The following is a 16,687-nucleotide window of genomic DNA, read 5'->3' as shown; positions in this document are numbered from 1 at the left end:
AATATATTGCAAACAAGGGACTTAATAATGGCTGACTAGAAACATCAAATTTTCCGTATTCTATCTCTTCAGTCCTACCAGGAGTTAAGTAGCTAAACCCTCATTCAATTTAAATCTTTTAAAAGAAGATAGAGGAACTAAAAAGAAGATTGTAAGAGATCTGGCATATTGTAGCTTACAATCAGACTAGAAATCTTCTTTAACTAATCCTGTTATGCCAATAAATTAGCTTGCATATATTTCTATACATTTACCTTTTAAAAATCCATTAACTGAAAAAGAAACCTAGTGACTGAAAGATTAGGCAATGTAAAGACTGATTATTTTTTAAAGCAAGGGAATAAATTCAGGTTCTCCAAGAGTGCTTTTGAAGATTATTGTTTTATCATCAAAAACAGGTAAATAAGAAATAATGAATGCCCACTTTTTCTCAGTTATGTGTATTCAATACATTTGTTTTTAATTCACCTTCAATATCTTCATGGTTGTAATAATGTTTTATGTTAGCATCTATTCACACTGCCTTGGTCTCCAGTGAGAAATGCCTTGAGAAGGTGGCTGTTTCTTTTTTTAATGGGAAAGAAAGATATGGGATTAAATTTGCTCCTAGGCAAAATTAAATTTTAAGCCTAGAGGCTTGCAAGTTGGGATCTTTCCAAATTCTGAAGAAGGCTGCAGCTTGTTTGAGCTGAGGTAAAGTTAATTTACTTCACAGTGGCTGTTACAGGGCTATGTTTTGATTTGTGCTGAGCACTAAGTTGATAACATAGAGGTGTTCTTCTATTATTGCTGAGCAATTCTTTAACAGAGCCAAAGGATTTTTTTTGCTTTTCCAACTGCTGTGCTGGTGAAGAGACTGGGGGTGTGTGGGAAATTGGGAAGAGACAGAGCTGGCACAGCTAGCACCCACTGACCAAGGCAATATACCAATATGACCATATGGCATCATACTCAGTATATATTGGGAGGGAGAAAGGGGTAGAGGGGCAAGAAGGAGGAGGGGCATATTTGGAGGGATGATGTTTGTCTTGCCAAGTAACTGTTACCTGTGATGGAGCCCTGCTTTCCTGGGAATGGCTGAACACCTGTCTGCCCATGGGAAGCAGTGAATTCATTCCTTGTTTTGCTTTGCTTGTGTGCGCAGCTTTTGCTTGCCCTATTAAACTGTCTCAGCCCACAAGTCCTCTGACTTTTACCCTTTCAATTAATTCTCTCCCTGATCCCACTTGTGGAGGAATAAGAGAGAGGCTATGTGGTACTCATTTGCTGGCTGGGGTTAAATCATGACGAGGGATTTTTGTTGGCTTTGCAGTGCTTTTTGGCTCTGATGAAATTATTGAGAATTTCAAAGCCTCTGCAAGCTGGAGCACTAGAGGCATAGGAGCAGAGAAGCCTTTGAGCTGGGATTACCTGCAATTTGGAGAGAGGGAGGAAACTGTCAATCTGTAGATCTCTGTCTAGAGACTCCAGTCTGATGAATCTGAACATCAGAGTAGCACTTCCTGGGTAAGATGGTTAATTAGACAAAGGGTCAAATGGAAGTGCTTAGGAAAGAGAGAAGACAGAACCCAGTTTCTGTGCTGAATGAGATGGCTGCTGCTGCTAAGGCCTGCATAGTATATCTGAGATTCTGAAGTCATAAGGGTTACTTTGTGCAAAAAAAAATCAAACTCTCTGAGAGATGATGAGGGTTTTTTTATTTTTTAAATTGGTATTGGGATCTAAAAGGATTTGGGGGGTGGGGAGGAAGAGGTCTAACACTACTGATATAATGGCAGTAATGACATAGGGAGTGGCATGTCAGTAGAAAATGCATATCATACCACACCTTGCTGTGATCATACTGACTTTTAAAGAAAATTAAAGCCTGATTCACAAACTCATAATGCTTCTTGTTCTGCTAGCTTTTAAGGGCCATAATTGATAGCATTCTATGTATTGTCTATGGAAAAAAAAGAATCTGGTATGTAAAAACCAGATTCTTACAAGTACTTTTGATGAATCGTATAATTTTTCTGTTTAATTTTAAAGTATTATAAAATGGTTTCAACTTTTTTTTTTAAATACATGATTTGCAATATATTTTTTGCACTATGGGTATGATGTCTGAGCATACAGCTCTTTCATGTTGAGTGATTACTCCAGAGTGTAGGAAGAGCCAAGTATTCAGAATAGAATGAAGACATGGTGGGAGAACAGAGTTTTTAACTGATGCTAAAATGATGTTTTGAAACTTATTCAAATCAAGAATTTCAAGGTCATGTAGAATGTTTGTACTGAGAACTTTTCCAGGGCATATTTACTAGACTCAAGAACAGAAATTAAGGACAAAGGTGACAATCTAAAAATCCTTTATTTTCTTAATTCAGGTTCATTCAACAATTATTCTAAAGTTCACTGTAGCTATTTTACTGTAAACAGAGTTAGTAAATTTCAAGTTCATGCAAAATCAAGGGAGACAGGCAATAGTCATACAGTGATAGATGGGGATTTATGGACTTGACTCCTATTAGTGTTAACAGGAGTTAAGGACAAAATCCGCATATATAATGATGAGATTAATTCCATTGCTTAAATACATATCATGAAGCAGCTACACTAAAGATATTTTTAAAACTATTACTTTAACCTAATCCTTTGATTTAACTATTTTTTATAATGTTTTTACACTGATATCTGTGTTATAATTTTAGGAATCATCACGAGTGTTGCATAATCATAAACCCAAGGGAGTTCATCTTTCATGATTGCAACAAAATAAGAAACTTCATAAAGAGCATACCTCATATGATGGGAACAGAGCTATGTAGTGATGCCACAATCTTATTTTCACAGATACTAAGTTTTCCTACAATAGTGACTGACTAGAACTCAGCTTGCAAATTAGATATTTTCACAGTTTTTTTCTGGATAATGCTGCAATTGCTATACCAGGATGTAGATATTTAGGAACAGCCTACCTGATAACAGCCTTCAAACAGATTGAAAAGACTAATATAATAATGTGGAAGCAAGTAAGAAGATACTGGAAGGGATGGGAGTAAAGCCACATGATTTCATAATGCAGTGCTGTGCAAGTAATGGTTTTCCCTTCAAGTGAAAAAGGGCAATCAGAGGAAGAGGAATCAATGCCAACAAACACAGATAAGGGGAAATAAGAGGTGTGAACTGATCTAATCTTTGCTAGAAGATTAGATCAGTTTAGGTAAACAAAGGATATAAAAATCTAAGTAAAGGCTAAGTCTCTCTTAGAATGAGAAGATAAAGATTCTGGAAGAACTTTGATAAGTTTGTAAAGAAACCATTTGGGTTTTAGGAAGCATTAGAACACGTGATGATTGGTATTTAAAGCAGCACTGTATGCAGTAGCAAGGTCTTGAGCTGATGATGTAGGAAGTCACTTCAGGTCTTCTTAACTAATAACTGCAGTTAGTGCTATTGGGAAGTAGAAAGTTTTGTGTCTATAAACTGAGCTGTTCAGCTTTCTGTATTATAATGTGTTTTGCAAATTCTTTAAGAATGCTTGTTAAAATGCACCAGAAAGAAGGTTACATTTGTATGTCTGGATGAGCTGATTATAACACCTGCACTGGTAAATATTTATCTATTTTAGATAAACCAGAACAATTCTAGCTTAGAGTAGTAAGGCAACTGTAGATCTGGATTCAGCCTTTTCTTCAAATGAGGTAAAAATATTTGAAGCTAGGTTTCCATTAATGTAAACAATAATTAAAAAACATGTCACTCAGCACACAAGCAGCAAGGCTACTTCTGCGAACATTTCCCTAGACCTAAGAAACAATCTCTGACTAATGGGTTTTGTTTTCAGAACTTGTTTGTACCTGAAGTTGATATAGATATTTGTATACTTGATTTGACACTTCTTCCAGGACCAGACCAGGAAGTCAGAAAATACTGTATGCATTTGGTAGTAGTATAGAGAGATTTTCTGGATAAATCAGCAGATCAAATACTTGCTTCTCATATTTCTATGCACAGCTTCAAATTGAACTCTTTCTTAACCAGCACCTCTGAAAACATGTCCTCAACACCTGTTAGTGATGTGCAATACAAAATATCACCCTTGATCTGCTGTTGCAATGCAATGCCATGTCACACCTTGCAACTTGGTGAGACTCTTGGAACATGGCTGTGCTATATTTGCCTTGTATTTTCTTGTCCCTCTCCACTTCATTATGCTGTTGTAAAGCCAGCCAGTGTTTTACACAGAATCACAGAATAATGAGGTTGGAATAGACCTCTAAGATCATCAAGTCCAACCTACGCTCTAACACCTCAATTAGACTGTAGCACCAAGTGCCGTGTCCAGTCTTTTTTTAAACACATCCAGAGATGGTGATTCTACCACCTCCCTGGGAAGACAATTCCAGTACTTTATTATGCTTTCGGTGAAAATTTTTTTTCCTAATATCCAACCTATACCTTCCCTGACGTAGCTTGAGACTGTGTCCTCTTGTTCTGTCAGTTGCTGCCCGGTGGAAGAAACCGACCCCCACCTGTCTACAACCTCCCTTGGTTGATATCTTCTACACGATATCTTCCACCACAATTTCCAGGGAATTCCAAGATTCCCATCTAAAAAAGTTATCCTAAACTAAAAGTTTCAGAGCAGAAGTGTAGATAAAAATGCTTTCCATTTCTGCTTGGAAAACCAATGGGTATAGGAATTCCTTTTTAAACTAAAAAAAAAAAAAAAAAAAGCTATTTTTTTTGCTAATTTGTATCTTGTATATGTACTGACGTGTTTTTCCAAGCAAACTTTGGCTGCATCCTGTAGAGTTTCCTTATAATATGAAATAGATCCTATATCTCAGGAGGGTGATATGATCTCTCTGCTTAGAATGTAGCTTCAGCAACAGGATTTGCCTGGACTACTCCTGACATGTAACAAACTGGACAGCAGTGGACCCACTAGAATTTGTAAAACTTCTGTCTACTCCTGACTCCGTAACCCAGGATCAGGGTGGCAGAAGCCAGTGTATGAAAGATAAAGGATGCTATATAATCTGATATCCAAACTTGCATAAGAACAATCAATTTTTCTGTGCCTTGATAGAAGGGAGTTGATTGTCAGACAGGGACTTTTTTTTTTTTAGATTCTGAAACCGTAAAGTTGCCATTATTGAGAGGCCTCACTTTCCCTCATCTGAGACACAAAGCATAGGTGTTTTTTCCTCGCACTTCAGTATTAACACATTGCTATATATACTGGACAGATTTTTCAGTGTATTTTCAGGAAAGAAAGTCATCTATTTCCTTGTATTTGATACATCAGCCTAAATGATTAATTTGAGGAAAAATGCTTGATGAAACTCTTTAGCATTGAGGTTTGTAATGTGTACAAGGGAACACTTCTTCCAAGCAATCTACTGAAAGACAACCTATAACAGGTACAATAGAACAAAATCAGAAATGCTTATTGAAGAAAGATGAAGCTAAAGCAATTAAAGAGCTGTGGGTCATGAAAGGACAGTAATTATGGTGGCTTAAAAATGGGTTGATATGGTTCAAAAGCACATTTTATTTGTAAATGCAAGATAATCTCATTAGTGGGGGGAGTACAGAAAGATCTATAATGTGCTTCCTATCAACATTAAATTCTTTTCAGACTGAATCAAGAAATAGCTCTGAGCAAAAGCATAGTAAGGCCAAATAAAAGACATATGATTTTCAGTTGTTAATTGAGATTAATTAAGAGTTGTTTTCTGCCATCACATCTCTCTGTGAATGTCCCCTTCAATGCATTTTGAGCACATGCATTATGCTAAGCGTATTAACACACACTGAGTAAAAATTGCTCTAAATCTGCATTAAGGTCAGTGTTGTACCTGACCTTTAAAACTCAGAAAACCTTGAGCAAGTTTATCAGTCACATTTCCTAGAATAAAAGCAGATATTTTGGTATGGCCTACTACCTACCCAATAGACTAATTGTTTTGTGTATTCAGTATTCTGTCTCTGGACATTTGCAGCTAAAAATGTTGGCACTGATATTATTCTGACCTTGTGTGGCTGAATAATCTCTTCTCTTATTTTTTGGTAATTGCCAATCATATATATGACACTGCTCTTAATGATCACAAAATCTTTTAGCTTTTGGAGATACAGTGTGAATACAAGCTGAGTGCAGCTTGAGCTACAAAAACTCTCTAAGGAACTTTTCAGGGTATTGTGATAAAAGCTGAAATTTAAGTTCCACTGCATCAGTAAGAAAAGTATTTGCTTTCCTGTAGGATATGGTTCCCATATTGCCAATATGTATTTAGTTTATGTGACCAAGCAGTCCAACCTATTTGTCAGATTTTTAATGGTATGTGCGCTAAGGTTTTTACTATTTATCTCAAATGAAAAACTTCACATGTTAATTTGTATTAAATATGTTATGTTAATTGAAAATAAATTATAATATATAGTTATAACATATAATTAAATATAATATATAATTATATAATTAAATATGTTATGTATAATGAAGGAAGGGAGGGAGGGGAGGGAGGGAGGGAAAGAGAGAAGAGAAGAGAAGAGAAGAGAGAGAAGAGAAGAGAAGAGAAGAGAAGAGAAGAGAAGAGAGAGAGAGAAAGAGAAGAGAAGAGAAGAGAAGAGAAGAGAAGAGAAGAGAAGAGAAGAGAAGAGAAGAGAAGAGAAGAGAAGAGAGAGAGAGAAGAGAAGAGAAGAGAAGAGAAGAGAAGAGAAGAGAAGAGAGAAGAGAAGAGAAGAGAAGGAAGGGAAGGAAGGGAAGGGAAGGGAAGGGAAGGGAAGGGAAGGAGGAAGGGAAGGGAAGGGAAGGGAAGGGAAGGGAAGGGAAGGGAAGGGAAGGGAAGAGAAGAGAAGAGAAGAGAAGAGAAGAGAAGAGAAGAGAAGAGAAGAGAAGAGAAGAGAAGAGAAGAGAAGAGAAGAGAAGAGAAGAGAAGAGAAGAGAGAGAAGAGAAGAGAAGAGAAGAGAAGAGAAGAAGAAAAGGAACCAGTTTATAGAGCTGACCAGCTGCAAGTCCAATTACGCTACTTTTCCCATTTGTTTGCCTCTCCTGAGCTGTTAGAGCAGGTGTAGATGAGTTAAAGGGAATGTGCTTGCCCGAGAGACACACACTGCCCTTCCACTGCACATTGCCACACTCCTCGTCCTTACTGAGAGCTACTCAGCCCAGCAACGTGAAGTTGGCACCGGGCTACTTGGCAAGCGACGCGGGCTTTTTAAAGCCCTTGTTTTTCTGCCTGTTTATTCTGTTATGCACAGCCGAGGCAGCAGAGGGAGCTCAAAGATTTTGGTCATCAGCAAGAGACCTTGGGAAGCCCGGACAGAGACCCAGGGGCAATTGCGGCGACAGCGAGGCAGGGCTCGATGCATTCGCACTCCTTTAAAGCTGGTATACAACTTTACCCATATCCCATTATCAGCTGGCAGCTGTAAGTACAAGGTATCAGTGGCCAGTTTTTATCTTGCACTTGTTGCTTACTTAACCTGTTCTGTTTACAGTTTGGAAAAAGAGGTATTTATCAAGAATTTAAAAGTTCCTTTTGAGTCTAAAAATTTGTTCTAATGAGTTAAGACATAGGTACCTGAATTTTAAGGAATACAGTAAATTCAACTGATAAAATAGTGAAAATTGAAGACATACTGAACTGCAATGAATTAACTATGGTTAAAAATTCAGTTTGTGAAATAATGCAAGATTGTTTTCAGTGTCATTTAAAGGTAGAAAGATTTTCATGTTTTTTAGAAGTTCACCATCAGTATTAGGGAGAAGAAAAGCTAATGAACCACACAAACGAAAGCCTTATCTAGACAAAAGCATTTGTTCTGCAAAGACTTGAGTCTCTGAGAGGTCATCAGCAGCTAACAATAAGTAGAAGTCTGTTTTGAGCTATGTCAGTGAATACATTATTAACAGAACACAAGCATCATGAAGGTCAAGGTGAAATGTCCTTAAATGTGCTTAAATGTCCAGTTTTTCAATGCATGAAATTAGAGAATTAAAAACCTTGTGGTTCTGACCAGGTTTGGTATTTTCTGTAACATATTACATTACCTAGAACTATTTGTTGCAGACCAGGTTATTGTCTATCTTGACTGTTTCAATTTGCTTTCGAGGTAACACAAAGCAGAATGTAGTTTGATTATTAAACAGAAATTTTTTACTGACTTAACTAACGTGCATTGAAAGGAAACGTTTATAATTCTCTGGTTTTGGAGAGGAAATCCAATTGAGATGTGAACTTGGTCATTCTCTTCCCAAACTCAGGACAATTTTTGTGTGTTAACCACTCCAGTTTTGTATCTCTCCTTTATAGAACAATCGAGTGGCTAGGTCTTTGAACTTTACTGACCTTGTGGTCTGTCTCCTCTTTTGGACCAGATTAACTCATCCAGACTTAGGAAGTAGCTGTGGAACACTATTCTAATCATGTGGGTATTGCTTAATCCTCTGATTGAACCTGAATAAATCTCTCTAGATGCCCTGTCAATCTGTTTGGGATTTGCAATCTGGAAAGGCCCCCAAATACAAATTAAAGTAATTTTCTATCTGAAAAAAAAATCATCTACCTCTCTCAGTAACATCTACTACTACGTTCCAAGGTAGGTAAAGAACAGGCAGTTGTTAACACCACCTGGAGATAGGGGGCATAAATATTTGACTATATGAATTTTTCTTTTTGTTTTCCTAACTACAGGTCCTTGGTTACATTCAGGTTTTTTTGTAGGTTTTTGTTTGTTTGGGTTGGTTTTTTGTTTTTTTTTTCCTATATCTATTCAGTTCTGTCATTCCTGACTCCTGAAATTGTTGGGATTTCAGAGTATTTTATATATTTGGATCTCACAAACTCCCACAGTTGTTCTGTCATCTCTCTGTATTTTAACCTGCTCTGCCCCAAAATTACTATGTAACTGCTTTCAAAGAGGCGTTTTTAACTTTCTTCACACAAACGTGAAGCACTTATAGAGAGAAGGAATGCCACTATCTCCCCACACTAAATTTTAGTGATTATATCTGTATTCCAAGTTACTAGCATATGTCTGACCTTTTAGTGAGATTATCCTGGGGTTCTCATCAATTCACAGTTCAATATCTAGTTTTGCTACCTTTAGACTCTGACCTCTTCTCCTTATCTTGTTAAAATCTCATCTATTTGTACTGTATCATCTGTCTTTCTTTAGTAGAAAAAATTTAAATGTATGTACAAAAGCACTCAACCAACTTCATTTTATTCTACATTTTATATACCAGTTCAAAGTTTTAGTACTTCCTATTATTTCAGTGCAATAACTCTATGGAAGAAGGACTTTTAAAATAAAGTATACATCTCCATATGCACTGTAGATGACAAAATTCAAAAATATTATTAACAAAGTTGCTTAATGAATTAGCACTTTTGAGATTAGGAAGGTGGAACATTATTGAAACTAATATCTATCTAATAATTGTTTCATTGCAACTGTCAAATAAAAATTAGGTAGAAATTATGTAAAAAAACCACCTTCTAGCCTTGGCTTTACTTTTACTTGTGTGTGATGGTATAATAATGAAATTTTTGTTAAAAAAAAAATTAATTGCCAAATTAGGAATTCTCTTTTCCATTCTCAGAAGTGGATTTCCTTCTTTGCTGAGTTCCAGGTGAAGAGAAGCCCTAGCTAGCTGCTTTAGCGCTCATGGAACATATTTCACTTGAACTTCAAATGTTGACTGAGTTAAAATATCTTACCATGGTTGTCTCTGCAATGGATCCAAAGCTGTTTATAAATATGTTGCATGTGACATTAACTGGAGGACCTGCAAAAGAGAAAAAAAAAACCCCACCAGTCCCTTTTCCAGAATTATTGCTTATTGATTGATTATTCAATATAAACCATTATAAACAATATTTACTGACTTTGTAAGAAATAATGCTACATTCACAATTAATTTAATGCACAATTAAATTGAATAGTTTCAAATAATTTTCTTTTAATTTTTCTCAAAGGTACACTACTTATCTGACCAAGTTTAGCAATTAAAAAAACCCACAGAAACAAAGTTCAGTATAAACCTGCACACATGCTTCTATACAAAAAAATGAAAAGAAACAACATCCCATTTAAAATATATAGTAATAATATTTTATGTGTATCTCAGCAAGAATGCATGTCACTTCTCACAACAATTAGGGGGAAAAGTGACTTCCTTCACTCAAGGCAGCTTCTACCTTCAATGTTATCTGTCATCACTGGGCAAAGAAATGCATTATTGCTGCTCTTATCTCTACTGCTTACAGGAAAGTAATTTAGATTCTATTCCCACTTCTTTTAAATTCACAAAATGTTTGAGTCCATTTATAACTGAATTCTTTGTTATCGTGGGTCCTCAGTCAACTGTTTTGTCCTATCTTGCATTTTTTAGAATCAATAGTGGCAGAGCAGTCATTATGATAACTGAACAAGGAATTGCCTCTTCATGGAAAAAGTGTTTAAATTATTTTCCAGAAGTCACTTTAAAAATGTCATTGTGGAAAAGCATGCTAATTTTTCTATTATTCCTTATCAATTTCAGTCCATGTCCAATAGAAAAAAAGGTTTTTCTATCTCCATTTTTTTTTTTGTTACCTTCCTGCAACTCAGTATTCTTATATCAATAAACCACTTCAGCATTGGAAAACCTGGATTCTTTTTTAAGCAGTAATTGTAAGCAGTCTAACAATGAGAGATCTGTATCTGGAATATGAAGACTGGTTTTATAAACCTTTATGTAATATCTCCTTTTTAGTATCACTGAAGAAGGAAACTCCTCTGCCACCACTGGTGGATTGCAACTAGCAAAATCCAACATGACCAATCAATTTCACATTAAATACTTGAAGAATCAGAATGTCCATTAAAAATTCTGCCAATAGAACAGAACTTGGAAGATCCAGCTTTCTTTCCTGACAGCAGAAATTGTTTTGAAGTTCTGTACAATTCTCACAAAACACTTCTACACATACTTCAGTCTTTGCAATACACAAGACTACACCTATGGAGCAGAATTCTCAGGTAAGGAGGTAGCACTTGCAGTCACTTTGGTACGCAGTTAATTATTTAGAGTTGTTGAGTATATCCAGTACTTCTGAGAATTCAGTAAAAGCTTTAAATGCTCAACTCCTGAAAAGAATCAAGGGGAAAAGGAAAAGCAGGACCATGAGTGAAGGCAGTCACTAAAAAGTGTCAGGGAGAAAGTTGTACTTTTTGCCCATATTAGTCATTTGTTTGCAAGGCAGCTTTTCTTTCAAACACTTCCATGTTGTAGTACCTGCCATCCTTTCAAATTTGATGTGATGCTGTCTTGTTTAAAATAGTACTATCCTTTAAAATATGTTTGCTTTATCAACATATTTGCTATTATTAAGAAAAAGCTCTAAATCACTACAGTGCTGATGCCTAATTTCAAATTACAATAAAATAGTTAATAGCTAGTTAAAAGGGGCAGAAAAGTAGAAGCTAAAAGTAGCTTCCAAATGCTTTAGAGTTAACTCAAAGACCCTGTGCTGAGAGTAAAAATGAACTTCCCAGAATATGGTCAAAATGAATCACGAATGAGAAGCTGTAAAAGCTGGAAGTCATATTCCAATACAGGAATTCAGGCAAGTTGAACATAGATTAAAGAGAGTCAGAAAAGAAATAGAGCCAAAACTCTCTAGAGACAGAAAAGCTAACAATGATCGCTATCTACAAGGCATTAAAAATAGAAACCTGCCAAGATCTGAAAGCTGAAAGAAGATGATTAAGGTATAAAAGTATCCATGGAAGTGAAGAAGGTCAGAGCAGAAAAACCAAATGAAGTCTTTGTAGCAGCATTTTTCTCCAATTGCTGGCTGTATCAAACACTAGAGCCATTCTGCTGGAATTTTGTATGAAAACTGTAGAAGACATTTCAGACCAACTGAACAGGAACCAACTGGGTGAGGTGATATGAATCCAGACATTATAAAAATCTTTGCAGAATTGTGGAAATGCAATTCACTGAGTCAGCTGTCACCTGTGTCAATTTTGTAATCAGTGGAAATGTGTACCATATTCTGCAAGTATCACTTGAATCAAAAACCCCCCCCAGATTTCAGGTATGATGGTGGGGGACATGAACATGAACTTTATCCCTGCAAACCATACCTCTGTACCAGCCAAACTGGAAGAAATACTGAGAACTTTTAATACAGATAATTATTATATATAAATACATTACATTAATTAATATATTTATATATTAAGGAGAAAGATGTCAAAAAGTCAAAAAGTATCCAAAATTCTATGAAAATCTGCCACAAAAAACCAGCTTAAGTAGAAAACACTGGAAAAGGTATACAGTAGGCAGTAATCTGCAAATTTGTAAAGATCAAAAGGAGGTAATACTTCTCCATGTCTTAGTATGCCACATGCCAATAAAATCAGTAAAATAATCAGCAAATTTAAAGCAAACAAAAAAATATTCTTTTTAATAATCCAAAGCAAATATTTTATTGCCAGAAAATAATGGAAGGCCAAAAATATAAGCAGCTTCCAGAAGGGATCAGGAGAGCATATGTAACTAATTTTTTTTTTTCAGTTAAGTCCTGGCTTTCAAAGCTTCTAAATGCTGAAAAAATTTTGCCAATAGTAGGGCAAATAATACTTTGCATTTTCCTATATAAATACCCAAATTTTTACTTTAATATTTAAATATTTTACATCTAGGTTACATAATTGTGTTCAAATTTAAAAGGCAATGAAGTATTTTCCATACTTGCAGGAATGGATATCATCTGCAATGTAGACACTGAGTAAGAGAAGCACTTTACTATAGGTTTGATGTAACATTAAAAAAAAAAAATTGCAACAGGAACAAAGCTTTTACAATGATTCTCAATTTCCTGATGTATTCCAAAGCTGAATAAACACCATGTCTTCTTAATTATATTTTTTGAACAAGAACTTATATGCAGTATCCCATATCCAAAAGCAGAGAACATAGACAAAATGTATAATTTTGTCTCCTTGACCAAGATTAATTATGAATAAAATTGGTAATTAAAAGTCTTGTATGCGTAGGAATTTTACTGGAACAAAAAATAATTTCAAATTAATGTCTGAGTTATCTTACTAGTACTTATTCTCTTTCTTTAAAACTGTCACCAGTTTAAAACCTCAAAAAGGCATTAAATCCCAGCACTTGTTGTAGGAGTAACAAAATTAACCAAAAAGTGGCTAAGTCACTTAAGGAGATACTTTTTCTTAGTGGTAGGTCTGAATTATCCTGGGCAGATCAGTTCAAACTGCATAGCTGTCCAGAAGATTTAGAATGTGCACTTTTTGAAAAGGAACAATGTCAAATTAGGTTTTGTCTCTTTAAGTTTCCATAGTTACAAAACAAGGCTCTAAATGCTTTGAATTATACTTTCAAAAAGTCCTGCGTTTAATTTCGTAATCTCTAAACCATCTGCCTATTCTTCACTTTTGCCCCATCAGAAGATTGTGATTGGATGCTGTCCATGACAAACTATAACATTCAATCCCCAAATCATATAGAGATGTGTTTGAAATTTCAGTGCACGTTTATAATTTCCTGAGAAATATCAGCACCACTAACTTAAAAAGAGCAAAGCATTTCCAGCTGCAGTAAATCCTGGGTAACAAGTTTATATATACACAACTGACTGTTTATGGTTTGCTGATGAGGAAGAAATCTGACAAACCTCTTACATGATCCTTATGAATCAGACTGGGCAAATTCTGGTAAAACCAGCACATAGCAGTGGCTTTTGAGTCAAAACCACTTAAGTTTCTGGAACTTGGAGATGTCAAAATATTATAACATTTCTTGCTGAATAAGAATTAAGATGGAAAGGCAGTGACAGATGACATAGAAGAGAAAGCACTGCCAGTTTGAAGGAAAATTTTTGTAGTAAACATGGAGTAAAGCCTTATAGTGAAATGTTAGAGCTAAGAGAATCTCTTGGACTCAAGACGTTAGGCATGGGAGAAAGCCACTAAGGCATGGTAAGAATAATATAATTTTTAATCACAATAGGTTTATTCTTTCAAAACACTATTTATATTCTGGGTAATTTAAAGACTGATACCTTGTTTAAAAATTCAGTAATAGAGTTAAATATGGTTCCACTATAACACTGGAACATCATTTTTTTCAAAAAAAAAAAAAAAGAATAGGCTAATTTACCTAAACTTCCCAGACTATGAACGTTAGAATGGATGCCCTTTGTCTGCATGACACTTTGCATTGTCATATAAAAATACGGTTTGTGTAATCCTTCATTAAATACCATAATGTGCCTGAGTCTGGATAATATGCTAGGACCCTCAGGAGTTGTAGTCATTCCATTTACAAACTGTTTCAGCCTTTGAATCTGCTTTGTTTTAATTGAATCTCCCTTGTGATAAGTGCATAGAAGGCACATGCCAAGACAAAATTCCATGTATTGAGATATTGAGAACTTGCAGTTTCAGTGGAGAACTGGGAACAGGGAAAAGAACAAGAGGAAAGATGGTCCTTTTGGCATTTCAAGGCACAAATGGGGCCCAGGTGTGAGGAATATAACTTGGTGGTAGAATTGGTAACTAAGATAATCTGTCTTGGGTTTGATGGTCAGTGCCATTAACATACTCTTTAGAACCAGACAGATATGAAGATTTGGCCAATCTTTCACAGATCTTGCTTTCCGTAGTGTTTCATGCTATGGCAATCCAAGATGGGAATCTGAATCCATCAGTAAGCATTTCGGGAAAGGAAAGAAACTAACAAACCATGTTAGATAAGTCAAATTAAAGGATAAGGTATATTTACTAAAGGCCTGCAATTGGGTAGCTGTGAAAGTGGCAGGTGTAGAGTGTATTGCTACTGAAATGAACTGCCACACATACAAAAGAAAGGCAAAAGAAGACACTTTTTTTTCTCAGTGAATGTACTTCTTAGTTTTCATATTTGTTTCAGAAATTGCATTTTTGTGAGCAGCAATACGGACATATTGAAAACCTGAAAGTTTAGTTGTGAAATTACCTTTGAAATTTGGTCTGATCCTCGCATCATAGCCTGACATCCTACCCATTAGCTTATCCAGGAAATCGGATGGCGACATTGGCATGCTACGAGATCTTGCACTGTCTGTTTCCTTAGTGGCTACCAAGCTAACAGCAAGGAAAAACAAACAAACAAACAAACAAAAATTTGTTAGAAGTTTTGTTAGCGAAACTTTGATTTTATTTAGTCAATCATAGTTCATTTTAGTAGAAACAGGAAAACATGAAACATAAGACAGTCTTTCAAGTTAGTTTCAAAAATAGCAGTAGCAAAGAAATTGAAACAGTAAATTCTTTCTATATCTGTCATTTAATACATAAATTTTATTCTGCTATGCTGCACAGGTATAGTTTACTTCTTCCTCAGAACTTCTGAAGTGATTAATAACAATTTCAGTCAGCAGTAATATCAATATCATTATCACAGAGTTAAATAATGTCATCTACAGAAGTAGCTGTGAGTGTGGAATGTCATATTTTGGAGTCTATTCTGAGACTGATCTATTTTAACGATGTGTGCTGTGATAGAAGCCTGGATCAGAAAAAAAAAAGTACTAAGGACTTGATTGGAATAGTACTTCTATCACCAATTTTTATGTTGATAGATAACCATAATAAAGCAGATCAGTCTCTTGGCAGGGGGTATTTAACATTGTCTTAGAGTTTCATTTTCTGTTAAAACAAAAGTGACTGCTAGAGTGAGTAAAAAAAACCCAAGAAAATCCATACAAAACCCTACTGACTTACTGAAGAAACTGTTTTAGGACAAACTTTTCTTCTCAGGGTCACATGACAAATGACATCTCCTATAGCTTCCTCTTCACATGCATGCAAAAGTCCCACTGACATTCTAAAGTGTGTTCTGCATGTGCTAAGAGAGAAGAGTAGTGGCACTGTGATCAGCCATGGGACCCAAAGGAAAAGGCTTTGTTTTGTGGAACAACTCTTACTTGAGTGCTGTCTAACACACTGGAAAAATAAAACAGTCAGAAAATACATAAATTTTGACTAGTATTGTGATACACGGTGCAAATGAAACCATTTATGGCTTTTGGAGTCTCAAAATGATAAAGAGCTTTTCATGTTTGTGCTGAATTCAAGTAATAAATCTGTTACAGGAGGACTTAAACCTCTTTTACATACCCAATTAATTGTCTCCATATCAATTCACTCTTTTAGAACTACTTAAATATGTTTTTGTTTAGATGTAAACACAGGGAATAATGTAGAGCCTTTAGGAATTTTGTGACTTATAAAAAACCCATGCTAAATCTTACTTCTTAACTGAGGAATACCAAAATGGAAAAAATTCCATACAGGTATGTATGTATGCAGAGGCCATGTGGAGCTCAGACTGAGAATGTAATTTCTTTCTTTCCAAGACTCTTTTACACAGGAAGTTAAAAGTTACAGTTTTATAAAAATTTCCATTTTGAAGGTCTGCTAAAATTTTTGTCTTCAAGTTTGAAATTTGGATTTACTATCTTAAATAAAAAAAAAATCATATTAGTCCTTGAGAGTTACAAATTTGGGCACACATAGAATATGAACATAGAAGCCTCTAGAATGCTATGGTTTGCTCATATTTTAATTGAAATGGAAATTAAGTCTTTTAGTTGTGATATTATATCAGAAAGTTAAATTTTATTC

General features: G+C 35.3%; 1 protein-coding gene across 4 annotated transcripts in view; it reads right to left on the bottom strand.

Moving 5' to 3' along the window:
* GLRA3 (glycine receptor alpha 3) overlaps positions 1-16,687 on the bottom strand; it is an 81,754-nt gene that overhangs the window by 44,622 nt on the left and 20,445 nt on the right. For all 4 annotated transcript variants that reach the window (XM_068187039.1, XM_068187040.1, XM_068187036.1 and 1 more), the window contains exons 3-4: positions 15,018-15,145; positions 9,721-9,788 (exon numbers count right to left, since the gene is read on the bottom strand). In XM_068187039.1, coding sequence (XP_068043140.1) covers positions 9,721-9,788; positions 15,018-15,145 — 196 coding nt within the window. The remainder of the gene's footprint in view (positions 1-9,720; positions 9,789-15,017; positions 15,146-16,687) is intronic.

Source organism: Anomalospiza imberbis, chromosome 4 (assembly GCF_031753505.1).
Source record: "Anomalospiza imberbis isolate Cuckoo-Finch-1a 21T00152 chromosome 4, ASM3175350v1, whole genome shotgun sequence".
Lineage (NCBI taxonomy): Eukaryota > Metazoa > Chordata > Aves > Passeriformes > Viduidae > Anomalospiza > Anomalospiza imberbis.
The sequence above is the reverse complement of the archived record's forward strand: the minus strand, read 5'-3'. Positions and strand labels throughout refer to the sequence as shown.